This window comes from Scyliorhinus canicula, chromosome 11 (genome assembly GCF_902713615.1).
Source record: "Scyliorhinus canicula chromosome 11, sScyCan1.1, whole genome shotgun sequence".
Classification (NCBI taxonomy): domain Eukaryota; kingdom Metazoa; phylum Chordata; class Chondrichthyes; order Carcharhiniformes; family Scyliorhinidae; genus Scyliorhinus; species Scyliorhinus canicula.
The window spans coordinates 26,319,698-26,343,504 of NC_052156.1; the positions used below are offsets into that span (position 1 = coordinate 26,319,698).

General features: G+C 46.8%; 1 protein-coding gene across 19 annotated transcripts in view; it reads left to right on the top strand.

The window, feature by feature from the left end:
- The window catches only part of atp2b2 (ATPase plasma membrane Ca2+ transporting 2), a 999,595-nt gene that overhangs the window by 925,942 nt on the left and 49,846 nt on the right, over positions 1-23,807 (top strand). For all 19 annotated transcript variants that reach the window (XM_038812615.1, XM_038812611.1, XM_038812620.1 and 16 more), the window contains one exon: positions 14,622-14,813. In XM_038812615.1, the coding sequence (XP_038668543.1) occupies positions 14,622-14,813 (192 nt within the window). The remainder of the gene's footprint in view (positions 1-14,621; positions 14,814-23,807) is intronic.

Consider the following 23,807-nt stretch of genomic DNA (forward strand, 5'->3'; position numbering starts at 1 on the left):
ACTTGATGCAAAGGTTGAAGCAGGCTAAGGATTGCATTGCCAATGGCTATCAAGGTGATCGCGGTAGCGATCATTTCTGCATATGGATGATTCTAGGCTGGAGCTGGAGATATATTCAACATTTCACAGTTTTCTAACCACTGTTGCGTAAGGGAGGCCATTGAGACTCTGTGTTCAAAGAGAGCGAAGTGTATTTCATTCTTTGATGCTAGAGAGCAGAAGGTGAAGGGAGATGGCGGTTTTGGTCTGCAGGATTTCCCATGGTGCACAGTGTCCCTGACTGCATCACTTTGAAGAATCTGTATGGCAGCTCTCCCATTTTCCACTCCCGAAGGGATTCACTCCCTACCCCTTTCCACTTCACTCCCCGCCCATTTCCCTACACTCCCTGCCCATTTCCCTTCATTCCCAACCCATTTCCCTCACTCTTCACCCTTTCCCTTCACTCCCCATCATTTTTCTTTTGCTCTTTATCACTTACCCTCACTCCCCACTCTTTCCCCGCGCTCCCCACCCCTTCCCTCCATTCCCCATCCATTCCCTTTGCTCCCACCCATTCCTTTCACTCCCCACCCCTTCCCCGCGCTCCCCACCCCTTCCCTCCATTCCCCATCCATTCCCTTCACTCCCACCCATTGCCATCCCATCCCTTTCCTTCACTCCCCATCCCTTTCCTTCACTCCCCATCCCTTTCCCCCAATCCCCAAACCTTCTGTCACTCCCCACCCCTTCCCTTTACTCCACACCCCTTCCCTTCATTGCCCATCCCTCCCCTTCATTTCCCACTCCTCTCCTTCACTCCCCATCCCTTTCCCTCAATCCCCAAACCTTCTGTCACTCCCCAACCCTTCCCTTTACTCCACACCCCTTCCCTTCATTGCCCATCCCTCCCCTTCATTCCCCACTCCTCTCCTTCACTCCCCATCCCTTTTCCTCAATCCCCAAACCTTCTGTCACTCCCCACCCCTTCCCTTTACTCCAGACCCCTTCCCTTCATTGCCCATCCCTCTCCTTCATTCCCAACTCCTTTCCTTCACTCCCCACCCTTTCCCTTCACTCCTCACCTTTTCCCTTCACTCCCCACCCCTTATCTTCACTCACTACCCGTTCCCTTCACTCCCTACCCCTTTCCTTCACTCCCCATCCCTCCCCTTCATTCCCCGCTCATTCCCTTCACTAACCACCCTTTCTCTTCAATCACAATCCCTTTCCCTCACTCCCCAAACCTTCACTTCACTCCCCACGCTTTCCCTCAGCCCCACCCCTTTCCTTTGCTCTCCACCCTTCCCTTCGGTCCCCACCCCTTCCCTCATTCCATATCCCTTTCCTTCCCTGCTTCCCATCCCTTTCCCTCACTCTCATCCCTTTCTCTCACTCCCCACCACTTTCTTCACTCCCCATCTATTTCCCTTGACTCCCCACCTCCCTTGACACCCCACCTCTTTCCTTCACTCCCCAGCCTTCCCTTCACTCCCACCCCCTCCCTTCATCCCCTAGCCCTTTCCTTCACTCCCCACTCCTTCCCTTCACTCCCTACCCCTTCTCACTCCCCACCACTTTCCCTTCACTCCACACGCCTTCCCACACTCCACACTCCTTTCTTCTGCACCCCACCCCTTTGCTTCACTCGCCACCCATCTCCCTTGACTCCCCACCCCTTCCCTCCTTCCCGACGCTTTCCTCACCCCCCACCATTCCCTTCAGTTCCTACCCCTTACCTTCATTTCCCACCCCTTCCCTTCATTCCCGACCCCTTCCCTTCACTCCCCTCCCCGTCCCTTCACTCCCTAACTCTTCCCTTCTTTCCCACCCCTACCCTTCGCTCCCCATCCTTCCCTCACTCCCCACCCCCTTCTCATCCCCTGTCCCTTTCCCTTCACTCCTCATCCTTTCCCTTCACTCCCTACCAACTGCCTCACTCCCTCTCCCCTCACTTACCACCGCTTCACTTTGCCCTCTACCCCTTCACTCTCCACCCGTTCCCTCATTCCCCACCCCTTTCCTTTGCTCCCAACTGCTTCCCTTCACTCCCCATCCCTTTCCCTCATTCCCCATCCCTTTCCCTCATTCCCCATCCCATTCCCTCACTCCCCGCCCATTTATTTTGCTACTGCTACAACCCCCAAGAGGACCACAGGGAAACCATTTATGATTTCCCCTTAGTACTTGTGTTTTCCAGCATTGCAGATAATGGGGGGAGAACCATCCGCCTGGAGCTTCTAACAACAAACATAAAAGCCAGCCCAAAAGCAGAGCCTGGTGTGGTTAGTTCTCCCAGCCAGGACTGTACTGGGAGTGAGGTACTGTCTTGAGCAGAATACTACACATAGTTTAATAAACCTCTGGTCACTTACCACTGGCTTCCTCAAGTTACTAAACTGGTGACAAGGAAGGGATTCTAACCAATGCATGAACAGCACAGCCAATCAGTGGCAGCTGTTAGCAGAGCCTACCTTGGACTTGAAATGGGCTGTCGAGCTTTCACTGTCCTGAGAACACTCGGATAAAGGAATGCAGGAGTTGTAGGGGTTCATGGACCATGGCATCCATAGTTTGGCCTGCCCTCCGTTTTAAACTCCCTCTGCATCACGGGGCAGTGCTGGTCTGATCAGACCTCCTCCGAAAGGGCGGCCCCAGAGACAATTCCCACAGCCAGGTCAGGATCTCCGGAGCTGCTGCTGACCGGTGGGATACCTCCCCGAGGATGAAAGGGAGAGCCGGCCATATTGCCAGATGTATGGTCGGAGAACTTGTGATGGTCTGGGCAGCCAATTTTGGCGCAGAAACCACCACTGAGCTCTGATTGTTCCCAGGTCTGGTTAACGACTATGGGAAGTTGATTGCAAATCAGGCCACTTTATTAGCTTTGCTCCACATATTATTGAGGAAGGACCAGGGTGAAGTGGTTTCGACTCTCAACTTTATGGATACTGCACATGGCCGCAGTGGGATCTGGGACTGGCGAAACTTTGCCTCATGGGGGAGGGTCCTTCCTCTAGCTTGATGACCATTTGCCCAGCAGTTCTCAGAATTCAACGTAGACGGCATCATATTCTGGGGAGTTTGCATGGTCATCCCACTGCAAGCCCAGGGATCCCTGCTGCAGGACCATCACAGTGGTCAACCCGATGCCTCTAAGGTGAAGGTGTTGGCCTGTAGTTATGCCTGGTGGCCCGGCATCGATAGGGACATTGAGAGGGTCTTGCGCAGCTGCCCAGCTTCAGAAGCTCCCGGCGGCGGCTTTCTTTTATCCCTGGGAATAGTCAGGACGCTTGATGGTGAGTCTATGTGCGGATTCCGCAGGACCATTCATGGAGTCCATGTTCCTCATTATCAGGGATGCCCACTCGAAGTGGGCATGTCCAGGGCCATGATAGAAAAGCTCCAGGGATCGATTAGTACCCATGGGATCCCTGAGGTCCTGGTGACAGAAAATGGGGCTCTGTTCACCAATGGAAAATTTGCCATGCTCACGAGGCAAAATGGCATTTGGCATATTTGAACCACCCAGTATCATCCGTCTCTCCAACAGCCTGGCGGAAAGGGCGGTCCAAACCTTCACAAAGGGCGTAAGAAAACAATCCATAGATTCCATGGACACACGGCTGGAGTGGTTCCCTTTTAATTGCCGCACAACGCCACACGTGAACATAGAACATAGAACATTACAGCGCAGTACAGGCCCTTTGGCCCTCGATGTTGTGCCGACCTGTGAAACCCCTCTAAAGCCCATCTACACTATTCCCTTATCGTCCATATGCCTATGGACGTGAGAACCGAAATCACCGCTGTGGAACTGTTGATGAGCCGATGACTTAAAACCTGGTTGAGGCTCAGGTTTCCGAACCTCTGCAATAAAGCAGAAGTGCGGCAGGAGACGCAGAAGAGACGTCAAGACTTGAGGACGCCAGTCCAGAAATTTCACTCGGGGATTGCAGTTTTTGCCTGCAATTTTGGTGAGGGGGCACTTTGGCTCCCAGATTTAGTGCTGGAGAGAAAGGATTTGGTCTTCTCTGAAGTGCAGTTTCAGCGGAGAGTTCAGGAAAAGCACGTGGATCACCTTAAGAAGCGAGAATCCACACTTCACGGTATCCAACTGGCAGTGTCGCCGTCTCCTCTGTACCGGGAACCACTCCTCAGCCTGGGAACCAGCCGACTGCATCACATGCCTCGGTCCAGCAGGAGGAGGATTACTCCAGATCAGGGATGGACACTGTAATGATATGTAGCTAGACAAGTTAGTGAAGGGTTAATTATTACATCTCAGTGTAATTCAAACACTAGAGGGCCCCGCCAGTTCTCAGTATAAATGTCAGACCTCAGGGAATTCTGGGTGGTTAGCAAAGGAGACAGCCTGAGAACAGCACGAGGAGTAGATTAAATTAGAGAGAGTTAACATGAGGATATTATTAGTGACTTCTAGATTATTGATCACTGCTAGACATATTCAATATTAGTTTATTACTAGTTATAGCTCAATAGTGTGTGCGAACGCCATTTAATTAATCGTTAACCAATAAATTAGTTTTGATTCAATCTAATGATTGGTGGGTTCTTTATCATCGACTCATCGGACCATTCTGGATCAAAAGGCAAAGAACAATGACATATTACCACCAAAGGTAATATAACAGACACCAAAATTTCCTTCCAGCGGACACCGTCATGTCGGAGAGGAAGGTCCCAGCAATAACTCTTCAGAGCTCGACCAGAAAACGGTGGTCAATAAACGAATACACTCTGTATGATAAACCTGTTTAGTTTAGACGGGCAGCATGGTCAGCGCAGGCTTGGAGGGCCGAAGGGCCTGTTCCTGTGTTGTACTTTTCTTTGTTCTTTGTTCTGTCAAACCCTGGGCTGCTGCAGGCAAAAGCACAGCTGTGGGCAAAACGGCACAGAAGACCCCCACCGTTGGCGGCTGAAAGGGGACTTTTGGGGAGGGGTGTTATAACCCATAGTGGAACAAATAGAAACCATTGTTGATCTCCCCGTAGGACCCCTGTAATACTAGCTTCCCAGGTAGGGGGCGGAGGCCAGTCGGCTGGAGATTGTTACAAGTGAACATAAAAGCCGGCCCAAAGCATGGCCTGGTGTGGTTAGTTCTCCCAGCCTGGACTGTACTTGGGGTGAGGTACTGCCTTGAGCAGAATATTGTATATAGTGAAATAAACCTCTGTTCTCTAACCGCTGGCTTCCTCAAGTTACTAATGCTCATCACCCCCTTCACTCCCCACCCCTTCCCTTCAAGCCCCACCTCTTCCCTCACTCCCCATCCCTCCCCTTCTCCCCACTCCTTCCCTCATTCCCCACCCTTTCCTCACTCTCCACCTCTTCCTTTACTCCGCACATCTTCCCTCACTCCGCATCCCTTCCCTCACTCCTCACCTCTTCCCCCACTCCCCACCCTTTCCCTCACTCTGCACCTCTTCCCTTCACTCCCAACCCCTTCCCTTCACTCCCCACCCCTTCCCTCACTCCCCACCCCTTCCCTTCAATCCCCACCTCTTCCCTCACTCCCCATCCCTCCCCTTCTCCCCACTCCTTCACTCATTCCCCACCCTTCCCTCACTCTCCACCTCTTCCCTCACTCCCCACCCCTTTCCTCACTCCCCACTGCTTCTCCCACTCCCCACCCCTTCCCTTCACTCCCCACCTCTTCCCTTCACTTCCCACCCCTTCCCTCACTCCCCACCCCTTCCCTTCACTCCCCACCCCTTCCCTTCAATCCCCACCTCTTCCCTCACTCCCCATCCCTCCCCTTCTCCCCACTCCTTCCCTCACTCCCCACCCTTCCCTCACTCTCCACCTCTTCCCTTACTCCGCACATCTTCCCTCACTCTCCATTCCTTCCCTTCGCTCCCCACATCTTTTCCTTCACTCCCCAGCTCATTTCCATTGCCCCCCCCCCCCCCCCCCCCCAACCCCTTCCCTCACTCCCTACCCCATTCCTGTGCTCGCTCACTGGCCAGTACAGCACCTGCTTAGTCACGTGCAAAAATGAAAGCCACCAGAAAATAAACATGCCAAAGCAAATTTCTAAATGAAATCATGTCATATTGAATACAAAGCTAATCTAATTATCCATGTGCATTGCCTAATTGTCAGTTTTTTAAATGCCTTTGCCTGACCTAGTGCACTTGTACAGTTTTACCCAAGGGCATGCTGCCTGGTAGGTGGAAGGTTGCTGGCTCCCACTGGGGGACATTGCAGATGGCCTTGCGGAATGAACTCGCTCTGGGCTGAGAAGAGCCGACTGCAGGCTGCACCATCCTGGCATTGGCACCAGCGGTGTGAGCTGGCTGACAGGCAATAGCAAACACTGGCAGCTTGGCACAGCTGGGAGGCTGAATGCTGTCATCCTGAGTGAGGCTAACAGCATTGTGCTCCAGAGTCACTGCCGTTAACCTGAGCGGGGTCTCAGCAAGCTTACTAATCTATTGGAGAACAGGCTGTAACACTGCTGGACGACCCTGCAAGGACCCTTGACTACTATCATCCGCAGCCGCGTTGACAGCAGCTTGAGCTTCTGTGGCAGCAGCCTGACCTTGCATCAGCTCAGTGCAGCACTCCGGGATTGTGTGTGTGCTGTTTCTGCTATAATGGCAGTTGCAACACCGCAGATCAGATGCTGAATTGGGGTTGGGTCCATAGGTGTGCGGAAGGGGCTGGTCAGCATCTATGTGCTGGAAAGGATGGACTCCAGGCTCAGTGTAAAACCCTGTGCCAAGTTAATGCTGGAAAGCTCTATGCTCTTTGACATTGACCACAGGCTGTCTGGCAGGCTTTGCAGAACGCCAAGCATTTCATTGCCCACACCCATCAGAGCTTTTCTGCAGGTTGCCCCATTGAAGTTGTCATCGGAGTTGTCTGCAGCGGAATCTGTGTGCCACCTTCGTCTCTGACAGGTTGGTGCTCTCCATGCCTCCTTGCCTGTATATCCGTACCATGTATCTCACCGTGCGTCTCTACTCTATCCTCGCAGTGTCAATTTCTGGTTTGGTAGCTGAATGTGAAATTAAGTGACGGTGCATCAGAACGTGGCGCAAGGTCACAGGCCTGCAAATCTCGCTCGGTTTCTCTTTCCACAGATGCTGCCAGATTTCCAGCTCCCCTTTTTCGTTTTTGCTCCCCTTGAAGAGGTACAACCCACCTGTACTGCTCCATACAGTGCAGAAGGAGCTATTCAGCCCATCGAGTGTACACCGACCCTCTGAAAGAGCACCCTACCTAGACCAATTCCCCTGCACTATCCCCGTAACCCCATAATCCCACTAAACTTTTGGACACTGAGGGTAATTTAGCATGGCCAGTCGACCTAACCAGCACATCTTTGGATTGTGGTGGGAAACAGGAGCAGTCGGAGGAAACCCATGCAGACACGGTCAATCATCTAAGGTCAGAGTCGAACCAGAGTTCCCTGGTGCTGTGAAGCAGCAGTGCTAACCACTGTGCCACTGACCACTGATCACATATTGGAATCCCCATGCCCAGTTTCTGGCGTTAGCCTCCCATTGTTTAATCTCACGCATGTAGAATAGTTATTAGGTGAGATACCGGAGGTCTCATTGCTCCTACAAAGCCATACTCCAGCAATTAATTGCCACCTTTTGTTCAAGAGTAGTAGTCGAGAAAATTGCGGCATTGATGGGTCAGAGGTGGACCAGTGGCAAGAGCCCAGCCTTAGACCATGTAACATTTCAGAAATAATTTGGAGAAAAATATTGGGCATGATCGAACGGCCACACTACGCCTGAAAAGCAGCTCACTGCAGCGCAACGTGGCCGATAAAAGCCGGGAGACCCCGCTCCCAGGATCTACCCGGCTCACAATGCCTCGCGAGATTGAGATGTAAATCCTGCCCATTGTGGGTGGGGTCACTTTACGGCAACTCTGTATATTAAAGTGAGAGAGCTAGTCTCACTTTACTGTGCAGATTCCCGAGGCACCCGAAGCGTTGGGAATATACCCACTTCGCCTCAGACGAGCGTGGTTCAGAACTGGTCTCCACAAACAGCGACCAGATGGAACGGCACTCAAGGGGGTCTCTCGGGGCTCAGAGGCCCCCAGGTCCATGCCTTCAGGCAGGTTGGTACCCTGACACTGCTGATGCCACTTGGTACCCTGGCAGTGCTAGCCAAATACGCTGGCAGTGCCACCTGGGTGCCAGCCTGCATTTGCACAGTGGCAATTGGACTGAGGGTGTTGGGGGGGGGGATGCCCTGGGAGGGGGGGGGGGTGCCCTCGGGGGGGTGCCCTCGGGGGGGTGCCTTGGGGATACTCCCAATGTGCTTTGGGGAGCATGGGGCGAAACATGCTCGCAATGGGCAATGGGACTTTCCCCATTTTGTAAAATCCTGCCCATTGTTTTTAAAACTACTTCTTTATTGAAGACTTAAGATATGAGGACGGGTGGGCCAAGCGGCTAGCGGAGTAAGATCGCGCACTACGGGAGGCGGCCGTCATTAAAAGCGCCAGAGTCTTTGTGGCTGCGAGGTCGAGGGCGGCCCCTTCCAGCAGTTGTTGCCGGATGGGGTCCGTTGTAATGCCTGTAACAAAGGCATCGCACATGAGTAAGTCAGAGTGTTCCGTGGCTGTGAGGGCCCGGCAGTCGCAGTCTCGTACCAGAGGTATAAGGGCCCTCCAGAAGTCCTCAATCGACTCACCCGGCTGCTGGACGCGAGTAGAGAGTAGATGTCTCGCAAACAGAGTGTTTGTCGATTGTGCATAGTTCTCCTTGAGCAGTTCCATAGCTCTGGTGCCGTCAGTCGCATCTCGAATTAGCAGAAAGACACTGGAGCTAAGTCTCGAGTACAGGAGTTGCTTTTTCTGAGCCTCCGTCGGGGGAGGGTCCGCTGAAGAGATGTAGGCCTCGAAGACTGCAAGCCAGTGAAAGTCTTTCCTGGCATGAGGCGACTGCGGATTCAGCTGCAGATGGTCAGGCTTGATTCTGATGTCCATGGTGTATGGAAAATCACACAGCAATAAATTGTGGCGCTAACAATTGCACTCAAAGACGAGAGACAAGTTCAATCTGGCAGTGTTCAAGTTCAATCGAGGCTTTATTGCTGTGTGATGCTATTCCTCTGGCTGCAACTGTAGACCAGTGTCTGAGTGACTCACAAGCATATTTATACACAAGCTCCCTGTGGGCGAAGCTAGCCGGCAGGGGCTTACCGGAGGAACCTGTATTACAGGTACAGCCATACATCCCCCTACTGCAAGTACGCATATCTACAGTGGTTATCACCACAATATGATTGAAAAAGACGATGACAGACAGTCTGCTCTGAATCCTGCTGACTGCTCAGTTTGCTTTAAACAATTTTTTTTTTGCCTTGCTGCAATTGATTAAACAAACATTGCTGCTGATGACCATAGTTTTGAAGAAATGATGAGCAAAGCACAAAGATTTGGCTGCTGATATTAAGTAATTATTTAAAGTAGTGTCAGAAAATTCATATCTTAAGTCTTCAATAAAGAAGTAGTTTTAAAAACAATGGGCAGGATTTTGCAAAATGGGGAAAGTCCCATTGCCCATTGCAAGCATGTTTTGCCCCGTGCTCCCCAATGCACTTTGGGAGTATCCCCAGGGCACCCCCCCCAACACCCGCAGAGGGCCCCCTCAGTCCAATTGCCGCTGTGCAAATGCAGGCTGGCACCCAGGTGGCACTGCCAGTGACAGCCCTTGGAGAGCCCAGGTGGTAGTGGTTAAGACCGGGGAGAAGCACAGGATGGTCGTGGAGTACAGCCAGACCATCTCAAGACAATTTCAAAATAATAAATCCTCTAATCGTGTTGAAGGTTCTCGACGAAAGGCGTACTGTTTAAAGACTTTCAACATATTACTGTTGAAAACGTTGCAGCAAGCCTCGTTAGGTACTACTGTTGCTATTCGCAACCAATTTGTCTATTCTGAACTTTTAGTCTAATTATTCGCTTTCGCACCCTCCCCACTGGGATGGCTGTTTTCTGTTCATCTATATGGAATATCACTGTGTAATTGGAAATAGAGCAACCCGACAGCCTTCTTCTGCCAAGCATCACATTTTGACAAGATTTGAGCACACTCTAGTGTTTGGTGTTTAACTGTAATAGATCTCTTCTATACAATATTATGCTCGATCCTTATCTTTTTGTATTCAGCCCATCAAGAGGTACCAATGCAGAGCATTTTCCATTTTCTACTCATTCAAGTAATGTATGGGGGCAAACTGAGGTAAAATTTCCTTTATTGTACCTCATCAATGTGCCTTAACGTCAACCTTGGAAGAATATTCCTTTTGAACCACGATTACAATCCCTGTAGAGACTGATAGCTTTTAATAAGAGATTTGAATTTTCAAAGGGACAGATAATAAGATTTCATGTTTTAAGACTATTACTGCAACAAACAAACTAAAATCAGCATCAGCTAAATATTACTTAATTAACTAATACACTAAACTACGGAAAAGGTATCCTTTAGTAACTTCTTAACACAACCGAGAACTTCACGCCGCATTTATGCATTACACCACACTCTCAGCAGAAATGTCCAAATCGCTCCTGCATTTCAGCGGGCCTCATCCCTGCCACATCAAGGTAAATATTTCAGTGACCTTTCAAACAAAGTTTTCCTTACGCAACCCTTTGAGCATAATCAAATCCTCCACTACCCAGCTGTAAAGTCCACTTTGATCTCCAAAGGTTCCATCGTCGTCTTTCTGAATAAAAACCCAACTCTCATAAGCATCCTGATTTCCTGCTTTGCACACACAGCAGCATCTCTGTCTCTCCCTCTCTCTCTAGGGTCTCTGAGTTTGCAAGTCTAGCAGCAGTAAGTTCATGTGTATTTTCCTTTGTGTTCAGATGTTAAATTTGGCACATGATTTTTAAGAAGGCTTGACCTGGGTCTCCTGTCCCCATGGCAACCAGATCACCGAGATTTATCACAGGGCCAAGCTCACAGGATAAATGAATCATTTTTAGGATGGGAACTGTAACTAGTGGAGTGGCACACCAATCGGTGCTGGGCCCTCCATTATTTACACTCTATATTGATGAGTAACAATTGGATATTGGGACTAATTGTATCGTAGCCACATTTCCTGAAGATACAGAAAGGAGGACACAAGGTCTGTAAAGGGACATAGTTAGGTTACGTAAGTGGACAAAGATTTGACAGATGGTGTACAATATGGGAAAATGTGAGGTTGTCCATTTTGGAAGGGAGAATAGAAAAGCAGAATATTATTTAAATGGAAAGAAACTAATGAATACTGAAATAGATTGGGGCTTGCGTGGCCTTGTATATGAATCACAAAAAATTAGCATACATGTGTGGAAATAATTAGGAAGGCAAGTGGAATTTTGACCTTCATTGTAAGTGTGATGGATTATGAAAATAGGGAAACCTTGCAAGAACAATACAGGGCATTGGTGAGAACATAGCTAGAATACTGTGTTTGTTCCGGTCACCTTTCATAAGGAGGGACATGCCAGCATTGGAAGTGTCTCAGAGATGGTGGTGCAGTGCTAATGTCACTGGACTAGTAAGCCAGAAGCTCAAGCTAATGTTCTGGGGATATGGGTTCCATGGGATATGGGTTCAAATCCCCCCATGGCAGCTAAATTCAGTCAATGGAATATAAAACAAGTCTCAGTAATGGGGATTGTCATAAAAAAAACATCTGGTTCACTAATGTCCTTTAGGGAAGAAAAAAATGCCATCTTTTCTTGGTCTGGTCTACACGTGACAGCAGACACTAATTGATCCCCAGCTGCCCTCTGAGATGGTCCAACACACCTTTCAGTTCAAGGATCTGGGATAGGCAACAAATGCTGGTCCAGCTAGTGATGCCTACAACTCATGGCAGAACGATAAAAACATTCACAGGGCCAACACCTGGGATGAGAGTTTTGTTTTATGAGCGAATGTTGGGCCAATACTGAGTGGTGTTTAGAAAAATGTGACTGTACAAATCCAGGCCCAACTATGTTTCCTCTGAAGGAATGGGTGTATGTCTGCTGGTTCCCAGATCTAATAATCGGTCAATTGTAAGCTACAATCTTATTGAAACATACTCTGAGGGGGCTCGACTGGGTAGATACTGAGAAGATGTTTCTCCTTAAGGGGAATCTAGAACTATGGAGCACAGTTCCGCCCTCTCCACTCGCCATTAACCCTCGACTCCCTTTTCAATCAAAAGTTTTGATTATTCAAGGCTGATTCTAAAAAAAATTTTGATTGAAAAGGGAGTCGAGGGTTAATGGGGAGTGGAGGGGGCGGCACACGACAGGAAAGTGGGGTTATGGTCACAATCAGGTCAGCCAAGATTTTATCGAATAAAGGTAAAGACGCTGTAGTCCCAGGTGACCATGGGCTGCTGTCCCCTTTGTGGGGGAGAGCTGACTGCTGGTGATTTAACCTGAGGATCACCACACGTCAGGCGACGGGCAAGGCTGAGAAGACGGGGCCTTCATGAATAGCCCCAGCTGGTACAGGAATTGAACCCATGCTGTTGGCCCTGCTCTGCATCACAAACCAGCTGTCAATTCCAGCCTGTGTTCACTACTCTGTATTTGTTATTCTGTATATAAACCACCCCAAATCCCTCTATTAGATTGCAGTCTGCAACTCCCGCCTGGACATCTATTATTCCATATATAAACCAGTAGGGAAGAGGGGCTTAATGGCCTTTGCCTGCTCTTATTTATTATGTTCCTTATAAATAAATAAGGATGGGCAAAATGTATTTAAGAATGGAGCAGCTACTTTCCCTGTAGAGTTCTTTCTGAGAGAAAATTCAACATTGAGCAGGAAATGATCATTGATGTTGAGGAGACCAGACATTCCTCTAATAATAATAATCGCACTGGATGGCTAGACAGGAATTCCAGCCTGAATAAGAGAGGAGATTCTCAGAAATAGTCATTTGAGAGGAGAGTTAAGATGGAGGTTGATACCAGCCCAAAGTGTGATATCAAAAGGACAAAGGTTAGCCCACGTAACACATCGAAAAGCAACACAATTTGGATATCTTGGGAAAGTGTGACTTTCAGGTCACACCCGCCAGAGACCGGAAATTCCCACCCCCGATCAGCAGATCTTTAAATGGTCAGGCAGATTTCCTCCCCCCCCCCCCCCCCTCCCTCACTGCGAACTTCTTGGAAGGCTGGACAAGAAAATGTACCCCTATAAATCATAATCCCACAATCAACATGTTCGGAAGCATTTCACACTCCTGGATTCCCCCTAATAAAGCATTACTTGATTTTTGTTTTTGCAGCCAAAATACTGTCAGAATCTTCAAAGGAATAATCACAATATATATTGTCTCAAGACCATAAAATATCTTGGACTACTTATTTTCTCTCTAAGCACACCAGTTTTGTCATACACCATCAGTTTATATCAATGGCATTAGAACACCAGGCAATACAGCCTTGACATAAAAGTAAAATGAGCCGTTCAGAAGATCCATATCCTTAAAATGCATTGGCCTGAATATACTATAAGTTCCTACCCAACTCACGAGAACCATAATGACTCAAAGCCTCCAGCCTCCAGATCATCGGGAGACTGGATGTATGACGGAAGATACAAGTCAGGATCCTGTGGAGGTCCCGGCACGTGGACCTACATGTGAATTGCCTGCAAAGTTTAAACTTCCGATGGGAAATTCCCTTACTTTCCGGAATCCTCTGCAATATCTCTGACTCTGAGCAAACTTTAGACTGCTCTGTGGGACTTGCCTGAATAGTTACCCAGGAAATGTTAGACAGGTTAAAACCTAGTTTAATACCTGGGTAACTACACAGCCGCACTCCCCACCTCCCATTCCACTAGTCCCTGCTGTTCGGAAGATTCAGGCCAACGCATTTTAAGGATATGGATCTTCTGAACGGCTCATTTTAATTTTATGTCAAGGCTGTAACCCTGGAGATTGTTTCATGCAAAGACAGTAGAATATGTTCACCTGAAAATCCCCCAACTCAAGTCTTCATCTGTAAATGGCACTTTCAAAAACCTACTTGTAATGATTGTAGCTGTCTTGCATTTCCAATGTTTAGTGAATACAAATTTCTAATTGGCAAGCCAGAATTCCTTCAGCCAAATGGCTAGTGAGTGCACAACACACAAAAATAGACATAATTCGGCACAATCTGGTTCTTGATTTTGTTGCAACCCAGGGCTGTTGTAAGAATGGTTGCTGCAGGAAGTTCAATATCACTTCAGTACAGCAGGAGATGTTTTTCTGAGATTTGAATTAAGGCACACTGTTCTTGCAGACGAGATGCCCTGCAAAAACCACGTTAACATCGTACCTCCTTGACCTGACTAACAATGGTTGGAAAAAGTGTTTCATTCCCACATATTGACAATGCCTTATTAATAAACATCATCTAATGAATGGTTTTAATGAGTCTGGTTGTTATAATAACTTAATTAATATCTAATAACTGTTAATTATGATAACTCTGGTTATCATAACGATGAGTGTCATTTGTTCAAAATGGTTTGAAAAAATATTAATTTAAGAATCAAACTTGCTTTTGTTTTCTTTCCCCTGAAAGCTGTTAAATAAAGAGCTTTCCTGACATCAGTGATGTTGGTTAACTTTTTTTTTACTGTATTTTAGGGCATTGCTGGCACTGATGTAGCGAAAGAAGCCTCCGACATTATCTTGACCGATGATAATTTCAGCAGCATCGTGAAGGCTGTCATGTGGGGCCGTAATGTTTATGACAGCATCTCCAAGTTCCTACAGTTCCAGCTGACAGTGAATATAGTTGCTGTCATAGTTGCATTTACTGGAGCATGTATCACCCAGGTGAGGGTTTACTTCCTGTTGAATGCATACCGAAAGCACACCCGTGGCCTGTGATCAAAAGAACAGGCATTTACCCTGTTATAGAATTCAAAGAACAAAGAAAAGTACAGCACAGGAACATGCCCTTCGGCCCTCCAAGCCCGTGCCGACCATGCTGCCCATCTAAACTAAAATATTCTACACTTATCTGTATCCCTCTATTCCCATTCTATTAATGTATTTGTCCAGATGCCCCTTAAACGTCACTATCGTCCCAGCTTCCACCACCTCCTCCGGCAGCAAGTTCCAGGCACCCACTACCCTCTGTGTAAATAAACTTGCCTCGTACATCTCTAAACCTTGCCCCTCACACCTTAAACCTATGCCCCCTAGTAATTGACCCCTCTACCCTGGGGAAAAGCCTCTGACTATCCACTCTGTCTATGCCCCTCATACTTTTGTAGACATCAATCAGGTCGCCCCTCAACCTCCGTCGTTCCAGTGAGAACAAACCAAATGTATTCAACCGCTCCTAATAGCTAATGCCCTCCATACCAGGCAACATCCTGGTAAATCTCTTCTGCACCCTCTCTAAAGCTTCCACATCCTTCTGGTAGTGTGACGACCAGAATTGAACACTATACTTCAAATGCGGCCAAACTAAGGTTCCATACAACTGCAACATGACTTGCCAATTCTTATACTCAGTGCCCCGGCCAATGAAGGCAAGCATGCCGTATGCCTCCTTGACTACCTTCTCCACCTGTGTTGCCCCTTTCAGTGACCTGTGGACCTGTACACCTAGATCTCTCTGACTTTCAATACTCTTGAGGGTTCTACCATTCACTGTATATTCCCTACCTGCATTAGACCTTCCAAAATGCATTATCCCACATTTGTCCGGATTAAACTCCATCTGCCATCTCTCCGCGCAAGTCTCCAAATGATCTAAATTCTGCTGTATCCTCTGACAGTTTTCATCGCTATCCGCAATTCCACCAACTTATGTGGCATCTGCAAACTTACTAATCAGACCAGTTACATTTTCCTCCAAATCATTTATATATACTACGAACAGCAAAGGTCCCAGCACTGATCCCTGCGGAACATCACTAGTCACAGCCCTCCAATTAGAAAAGCACCCTTCCATTGCTACTCTCTACCTTCTATGACCTAGCCAGTTCTGAATCCATTTTGCCAGCTCACCCCTGATCCCGTGTGACTTCACCTTTTGTACCAGTCTACCATGCGAGACCTTGTCAAAGGCCTTACTGAAGTCCATATAGACAACATCCACTGCCCTACCTGCATCAATCATCTTTGTGACCTCTTTGAAAAACTCTATCAAGTTAGTGAGACACGACCTCCCCTTCATAAAACCATGCTGCCTCTCACTAATAAGTCCATTTGCTTCCAAATGGGAGTAGATCCTGTCTTGCAGAATTATCTCCAGTAATTTCCCTACCACTGACGTAAGGCTCACCGGCCTGTAGTTCCCTGGATTATCCTTGCTACCCTTCTTAAACAAAGGAACAACATTGGCTATTCTCCTGTCATCCGGGACATTACCTGATTTCTGTCAAGGCCTCAGCAATTTCCTCTCCAGCCTCCTTCAGTATTCTGGGGTAGATCCCATCAGGCCCTGGGGACTTATCTACCTTAATATTTTTCAAGACGCCCAACACCTCGTCTTTTTGGATCTCAACATAACCCAGGCTATCTACACACCCATCTCCAGACTCAACATCCACCAATTCCTTCTCTTTGGTGAATTCAGCCAAGCTTTTGGGCAATGTGTTGGATGGTGGCATGTTGTCTCGTGAAGAGGTCTTGAGGCATGTATGTTTGAACAATAACTTTTTATTAGTAACCAGTAACTATGTACATATATACAGATACAGTCCTGACTTGGTGTAATCCTCATGCCAACTTCTACCAGACCCACCACTACATTCTACTACTCCCATATGACTCTCTACATCATAATGTCAGTCATACTGTTCCCCCAGTCCTACATTTAATCCTTACAGCCCCAAACATCCTAATGCCACATCGCACCCTCCCCAAAGCTTTACCCAAATGTATTTACAATAATATTTACATGCTACCCCTTCTCCCCCACAAGTCTCTGACTTTACAGATTCAGACGGTCTGGAGTCTTTACTATTCTTCCAGATCTCGTCTTTTCAAGTTTGGAAGAGTGGCCGTCTCAACTGCTTTGGGCTGACTTTGTTGGTTGAAGTTCAAATTGCATGCTTGATATTTCTACATCTTACCTGTTCAACTGTAGGGTAGGAGGTTCGCCAGAGGGAATGAGGAGAAGACTTCTCCTATTCCATCTGATTGTCCCTTCTGAGGTATGTATCAAGTAAGACCATTGTTGATCTTCAACCCTCAGGACACCTTCTCTGTCGTGGTTACTGATCCAAATCTTGCCACCTTTGTTTAACCCGAGCAGTACCTCCTATTGTAAATGGAAGCTTGTCGCTGTTTATAGGATTGTTCTTGGTCTTGAACCTTCTGATAGTCCATGACTGACAACCCTAGGATTCACTTCTTCAGCAGCATGGGAAGTTGAGTGCGAAGATTTCTGTCCATCAACAACTCTAATGGGGTAATCCATATTGTATTGGGCGGAGGGGGTTTAATAGTGCAAACCCCCCATCTCACCATTAGATTGTGGATACCCTGGGGAGCTGGAGAGATGTTGAAATCAGAATTCCTGTCAAAATGAGTGAAGCATTGATTGGCAAGTTGTGGATCCTTGTCAGACACCACCTGGTCCAGGATACCATAGATGACAACGTTTATTTCGACAAAGTAATGACCGATTCAATGATGATTGTGTGTAAATGCTTCACTTCAATCCACAGAATCCAATTGCCATTCGGGCAGCACGGTAGCATCGTGGTTAGCACTACGGCTTCACAGCACCAGGTTCGATTCCCGGCTTGGGTCACTGTCGTGGAGTCTGCATGTTCTCCCCGTGCCTGCGTGGGTTTCCTCCAGGAGCTCCGGTTTCCTCCTACAAGTCCTGAAAGATGTGCTATTAGGCCATTTGGACATTCTGAATTCTCTCTCCTAGGTCATTTGGACATTCTGAATCGAACAGTTCCCAAGTGTCCCTATGGCCCAATATAAACGTTGTGGATAGGGGGCTCCCTCTGAGCTGGAATGTTCTGTGCACACATATGACAGTTTATAATCATCTGTTCAGTTGCTTTTGATTTTCCTAGTCACCACACTGAAGATTGAGCGTGTGCTCTGCACTTTGCGATGCCCAAGTGGATTTGTTGTAAGATTGCCGGAATGTGACGTTAGTGACCAACTGCTGATCATACACTAGCAGATCATCAGTTGCAGTGAAGTGTTTCTGCTGATTGAAGTAAATTTTCATAACATTGCCACCTAGATGCTGCAGTGACCAACCTTGAAAGCAGTACTGACAGTGCGGACGCACTTTTCATCTTGCATCAGCTGCAGATGTATCTGTTGAAGCTTTTTGGAGCACATCAGCAGGTGTGTTGTCATAACCTGGCAATATGACTTGAGCTTGTAGACCAGATTGACATTGATGGTCGACTGTGGCCCTGGACAATGTGTCCACATTCATTTCATGTTTCCCCAGGACATACATTGTCTCTTATGAAAAGCACACAAGATACAAGTAAATTCTGAATTCTGGGGGCATCCTGGTGAGTTTTTTTCATGTTCAAGATTGAGACCAATGGTCTGTCTTAATGATCACCCTCAGCCCAACAATATAGTTAAAGAAACTCTCACCATCCCACATGACGGCCAATACTTTTTTTTCAGTGACTGCATACCGCATCACTGTACCTGACAGCCCCCTAGATGAGCAATATGCTGGTCAATGACATCCATCCAGCTGCTTCTGGAACAGGACTGACCCTAGTCTTGTTGATGAGGCATCCACTGTGATTGTAGTTGGCAAGGATATGTCGTATGAAGCCACAATATCTGGTGAGAGCAGCGCATCTTTCATCTGACAGAATGCTTGCCAATGCTGTACATTCCGCCACCACGTTTGGGCCTTCTTAAGAAGATGTTACAGAGGCTCTGTGATCTCCGCCAGGTTGGGCAGAAGTTTCAGCAACTGGTGCACTATGCCCTGGCATCTTCGGAGGTCTGAAACAGAAGACAGGGTTAATTGCCTTTGGTTTGTGTGGATTCACCATGATGCCTTTGATGCTCACAATATGACCTAAGAACTGAACCAAGGTCTTTGAGAACTCTCACTTATCATTCAGCGTCAGTCCTCCTTTTCAAGACAGCTGTGAGTCTCCTATCATGTTCCTTCACTGTTTTACTGTGATCAAGGAAATCTTCCATATGGAAGGGAACACCTTTTAGGCCTTGTAAAATGGCTGACATATTGGACTGAAATATCGCGGGTGCTGAAGTGAAGCAGAAGGGCAAACAATTGCAGCAGAATCTTCCAACGGGGTGATAAAAGTTGTCAGTAACTGAGATTTCTGATCTAACAGAATCTGCCAGGAGCTGCTGTTGGCATCAACCTTTGAGAACATTGTGCCCTTAGAGAGTTTGATCAAACTGTGGTCCTCTGAGGACATCAAATGGATTTCCCTTCTGTTCTGAGGTGTATCTGGTCGACGCAGATACTAATGAACCCATTTGGCTTCAGAACACCATTCTGTTATGATCGGAACCAGATCCATGCTGGTTAACACCATCAATCTTTTGAATGAGGTTGAGGTTGACACTGGCTTTCCTGCTCAGGAAAAAAAAATCTTAGTTATGGAGGACATATAGCCTCACCTGTACTTGTTTGCTTTTAAATTGAAGCATTTCTTACAATATACCTTGGACCTGGGGCTAGATGCCCCCTGGTCCATATAACTGTGTGGTAGGTGGCCACAAACATTGTTTCATTAGCCATGATTCCTTATCCAACAGGACCGTCACACTGGTTCCTGTGACTATTTTGAAATTCATGAAATGACCATTTCCAGGTATGTCAGCATTCCACAATGTAAATCTGGATCCTTCATTTCCTTCAAGAAGCATTGGTGGCTTCTTCTTGGGGTGGCTCATCTATCTCATGGACTCATTTGGGATCCTCCACATGTTTCAAGGTGGACACTTCTGAGTGGTTACTGCTCAGTGCATGCACCTGTATGGTCTGTCGGCATCACAGCACTGGCATGGTCTGCCACCACCTTGTGTTTTGCTTGGGCATTGCTTTCCTTGCCCTGAGATCTCCTTGTCCATCTATCACTTTATGTTGCTCTAGCTTGCACTGTACCACAGTTTGACTCCATCTGATTGTCTGAGTATTTGCATGGCTTTTTCCAAAGTCAGATCTTTAGATTGGAGTACATCCAAAAGTATTATCAGCCACTGCCACTATTTTGTGGTTTCTTATGAGCTCTGACTCAAGGCCACCATCTTCAGCAAATCTGTATAATTCACTTAGTTAAGAGCCTATGGGTTCCCCAGGCTTTCGGACTCTCTTGTTAAATTTTGCTCGCTCCAAAATGTTATTGCTTCTTAGATTAAAATAGGTGTTAAAGAACTTCTTAATTTCTTCAAAGTGATTGGAAGATTCATTTATTCCTTGTCTAGCAGTTATGTCATTGGTTATTGCACCTACTGAATATAATAGTGTATTCACTTGTTCAGCCTCCGTTTTCGGCCTTAATTGGTGCGGCAGTGATAATTTACCATCTATAACCATTTTCAGCAGAGGAGAATACGACTTCAAAGTTTGTTTTTCTTCCCACGCTTGTCGGGATTTGGCGTGCTCCCGTCAATGTTACAGAGCCATTTTAAACTTGCCGATTCTGCAGAAAGCCTTAAGAACAAACTGTTTTGACCAGCGAGTTTCTTTCCTGAGCTTGGAGAATTAATTTTTTGATCTGACTTATCGTTTAAATTTTCTCTTTGCATTCACGTGCGGTCACCATGTGTCATGGTGCCGACTCTGGATCAAGGCTGCTTTGTTCTTCAAGTTGCGTTCATTAAGCAGTCAGTCAGCCAGTGCTGCTTGATTATTGTGCCAAATTTAAATGTTTATTTCAGCCATTCTTTGGTGTTTGCTCACCCTTTTTATGATCTGGCTAGGTTCTTTGACTCTGCCTTCGAATCCGGTTTCGCAGCGAATCTCCACATGCTTTGCTATAGTTCTTTTACACTGTACAGTGAATCTTCTGCCCTTCAGCTTCCATGCCTGTAGTGGAGTTTCTTTGCCGATTTCCAGCTGTATATTGGAGATCAAATTAGGCTCACTTCCCTCAGGTCCAAGAGCAGCTTGTTTATTTCTTCATTCTTCGGGATTTTGCGGTCATTCACCTGCTGCCACCTTGGGCAGCACGGTAGCATTGTGGATAGCACAATTGCTTCACAGCTCCAGGGTCCCAGGTTCGATTCCCGGCTTGTGTCACTGTCTGTGCGGAGTCTGCACATCCTCCCTGTGTGTGCGTGGGTTTCCTCCGGGTACTCCGGTTTCCTCCCACAGTCCAAAGATGTGCAGGTTAGGTGGATTGGCCATGCTAAATTGCCCTTAGTGTCCAAAATTGCCCTGAGTGTTAGGTGGGGTTGCTGGTTATGGGGATAGGGTGGAGGTGTGGGCTTGGGTAGGGTGCTCTTTCAAAGGGCCGGTGCAGACTCGATGGGCTGAATGACCTCCTTCTGCACTATAAATGCTATGATTCTAGTATGGTTGTGTGTTATCTCAAGAAGATGTCTAGATCTTGTATGGTTGAACAATAACTTTTTATTAATAACGCTTAACTATATGCTTACAGGACGCAGTCCTTACGAGGTGCTACCTCCATGCCAACCTTACCAGACTCACCATTACATTCTCCTACTCTCATGTCACTCTCGACATCACAATGTGGCCAGGACAGTTTCCCCTGTCCCACATTAACCCTTATAGTCCCAAACTCCCTGGTACTACACTGTGTTTTCCTGTCACTGACAGCGGGGCCCTCATGTAAATAATTTGAATAATTGCCAATATTCAAACTCTTTATGCATGAACGAACGGATGCTGTCAGATGAAGTTTATTAAGGGGAAACCAGATGACAGAAGGATTTCTCAAAAATCAAAATTTGCTGCATTCACCTCCTTACCGAGTAAAGTAATTTAATCACCTGACTGGTATTAAGGCCAATTCAGAGCTACCGTCAACAAGGTTAAGGATTTAAGACTGCGATGAGGAGGCTTTTTTTCTCTCAGAAGGCCATTAATCTTTGAAGCTCACTTCCCCAGACAGCAGTGTAGGCTGCGTCGCTGAATATACTCAAGGCTGAGTTAGGTAGAATTTTGATCGACAACAAAGTCAAGAGTGATGGAAGGCAGAAAGGAAAATGGTCACAAAGCCACAAGCAGATCAGCCATGATCTTACTATATGGTGTAGTGTACGTAAGCAGCTGAATGGCCACTCCTGCACCTATCTATTATCTCATGGTCTCATGGTCCACGCTATAGATTGTAAAACTGGGATTTTTAGTTCAACTGTGAAATAAATATATACTTTGGCAGGGTACATAAAAAAGTACCTCACTTGCAAAGGGAAGACCAAGAGGAGAATCGGTAGAGGATTTCCAAATTATACAAGATTTTTGAGAGAATGAATAGAAGATTATTTTGTCTGGTTAAGGAGTCAGCATATAAGAATTATCAATTTAAAATGATCATTAACAAAATGAATAGAAAGAATATGATAGAGAAGGAATTTGCACAACGGTGGTCATCAAGATTGGGGCTGGGAGTGGGGGGGCTTAGGGGTTTAGGCCCAGGGAGCGGTGGCTATTGGGGTCAGGACCAGGAACTGGCTATTGGTACGTGAGGGTGACGATGGAGGAGTGGGGGTGGAGGGGTGGGGGGGTTGTGAGTGGGGGGGTTTTTGAGGAGGAACAACGGCGATTATGTGAGAGTGCTCTTCCCGAATCCACATTCAAATAAGCTATCCACCCTCTTAGACATGGACATAGACGACCTAGAATATCTACAGTGCAGAAGGAGGACATTTGGCCCATGCACTGACCCTCGGAAAAAACACCCTTCCCCCACCCTATCCCCGTAACCCCACCTAACCTGCACAACTTTGAACACGAAGGGGCAATTTTAACATGCCCAATTCTAATCTCTTGTTTGGGAGCAGCCAATGCTGACATGGGCTGGCTTATGGGGCCGTTAATTGCATGTGGAAATGGTCCATTGCCTCGTTCAGACACAGATAAAGGACATATTTCTTGTTGTTATCTAATATGGAAGATGATGCACTCTGGCCAAAATTATAAGCACACTTGCTGCCCCCTAGATTGGACCCTGTTTGTTAATGTAAATGTAGATTGGAATAATAATTAATGTATTTTGTGAGAAGAGCTGATGGTGTATATATCTGTGTCAAGCATAGCTCTTGGGAATCTGATACTTTTGCTCAAATCATTGCTTCAAGTTAGCCTATGAGGCAACTTGTAAAACTCTATTTCAGTCATAAGATTTGGGATTTTTAATTTAAACCTTCATTAATTTTTCATTATTTTGAAATTATCCTGGGGCTCTCAGTAACTATCACAGCCTTTTTTCATATATAATATATGTATTATGTTGATATATCTATATATATTATATATATATATACATGGAGCTCAATGTATTCATCCTTGCAGATCACTTGTGAAATCTTTTCTGTTTAAATTATTATATAAAACCATGAGTACTGTTCCATTGAGAGCTATGACTTTGTGACGTCCATTCTCATTCATTTGTTTTCCTCCACCGTTAATAAGGTCAGTATCACATTGGGGAAAACAGTGCGGTAACCTGTCTATTTTTGTAGCTAGTATCTTGTAACCTTCTACTTCTGCGTTGTAAATAACACTCTCTTCTCATTATTGGCACTAACCGCATAGACGTTGCCCCCATAGATGTGACATTTCTCTGATAATTGCCACATAAATGTTCATCCTGTGGGCTCGGTGCTTGGTGCGATATCTGATTTATGCCGTGCATTTACTGC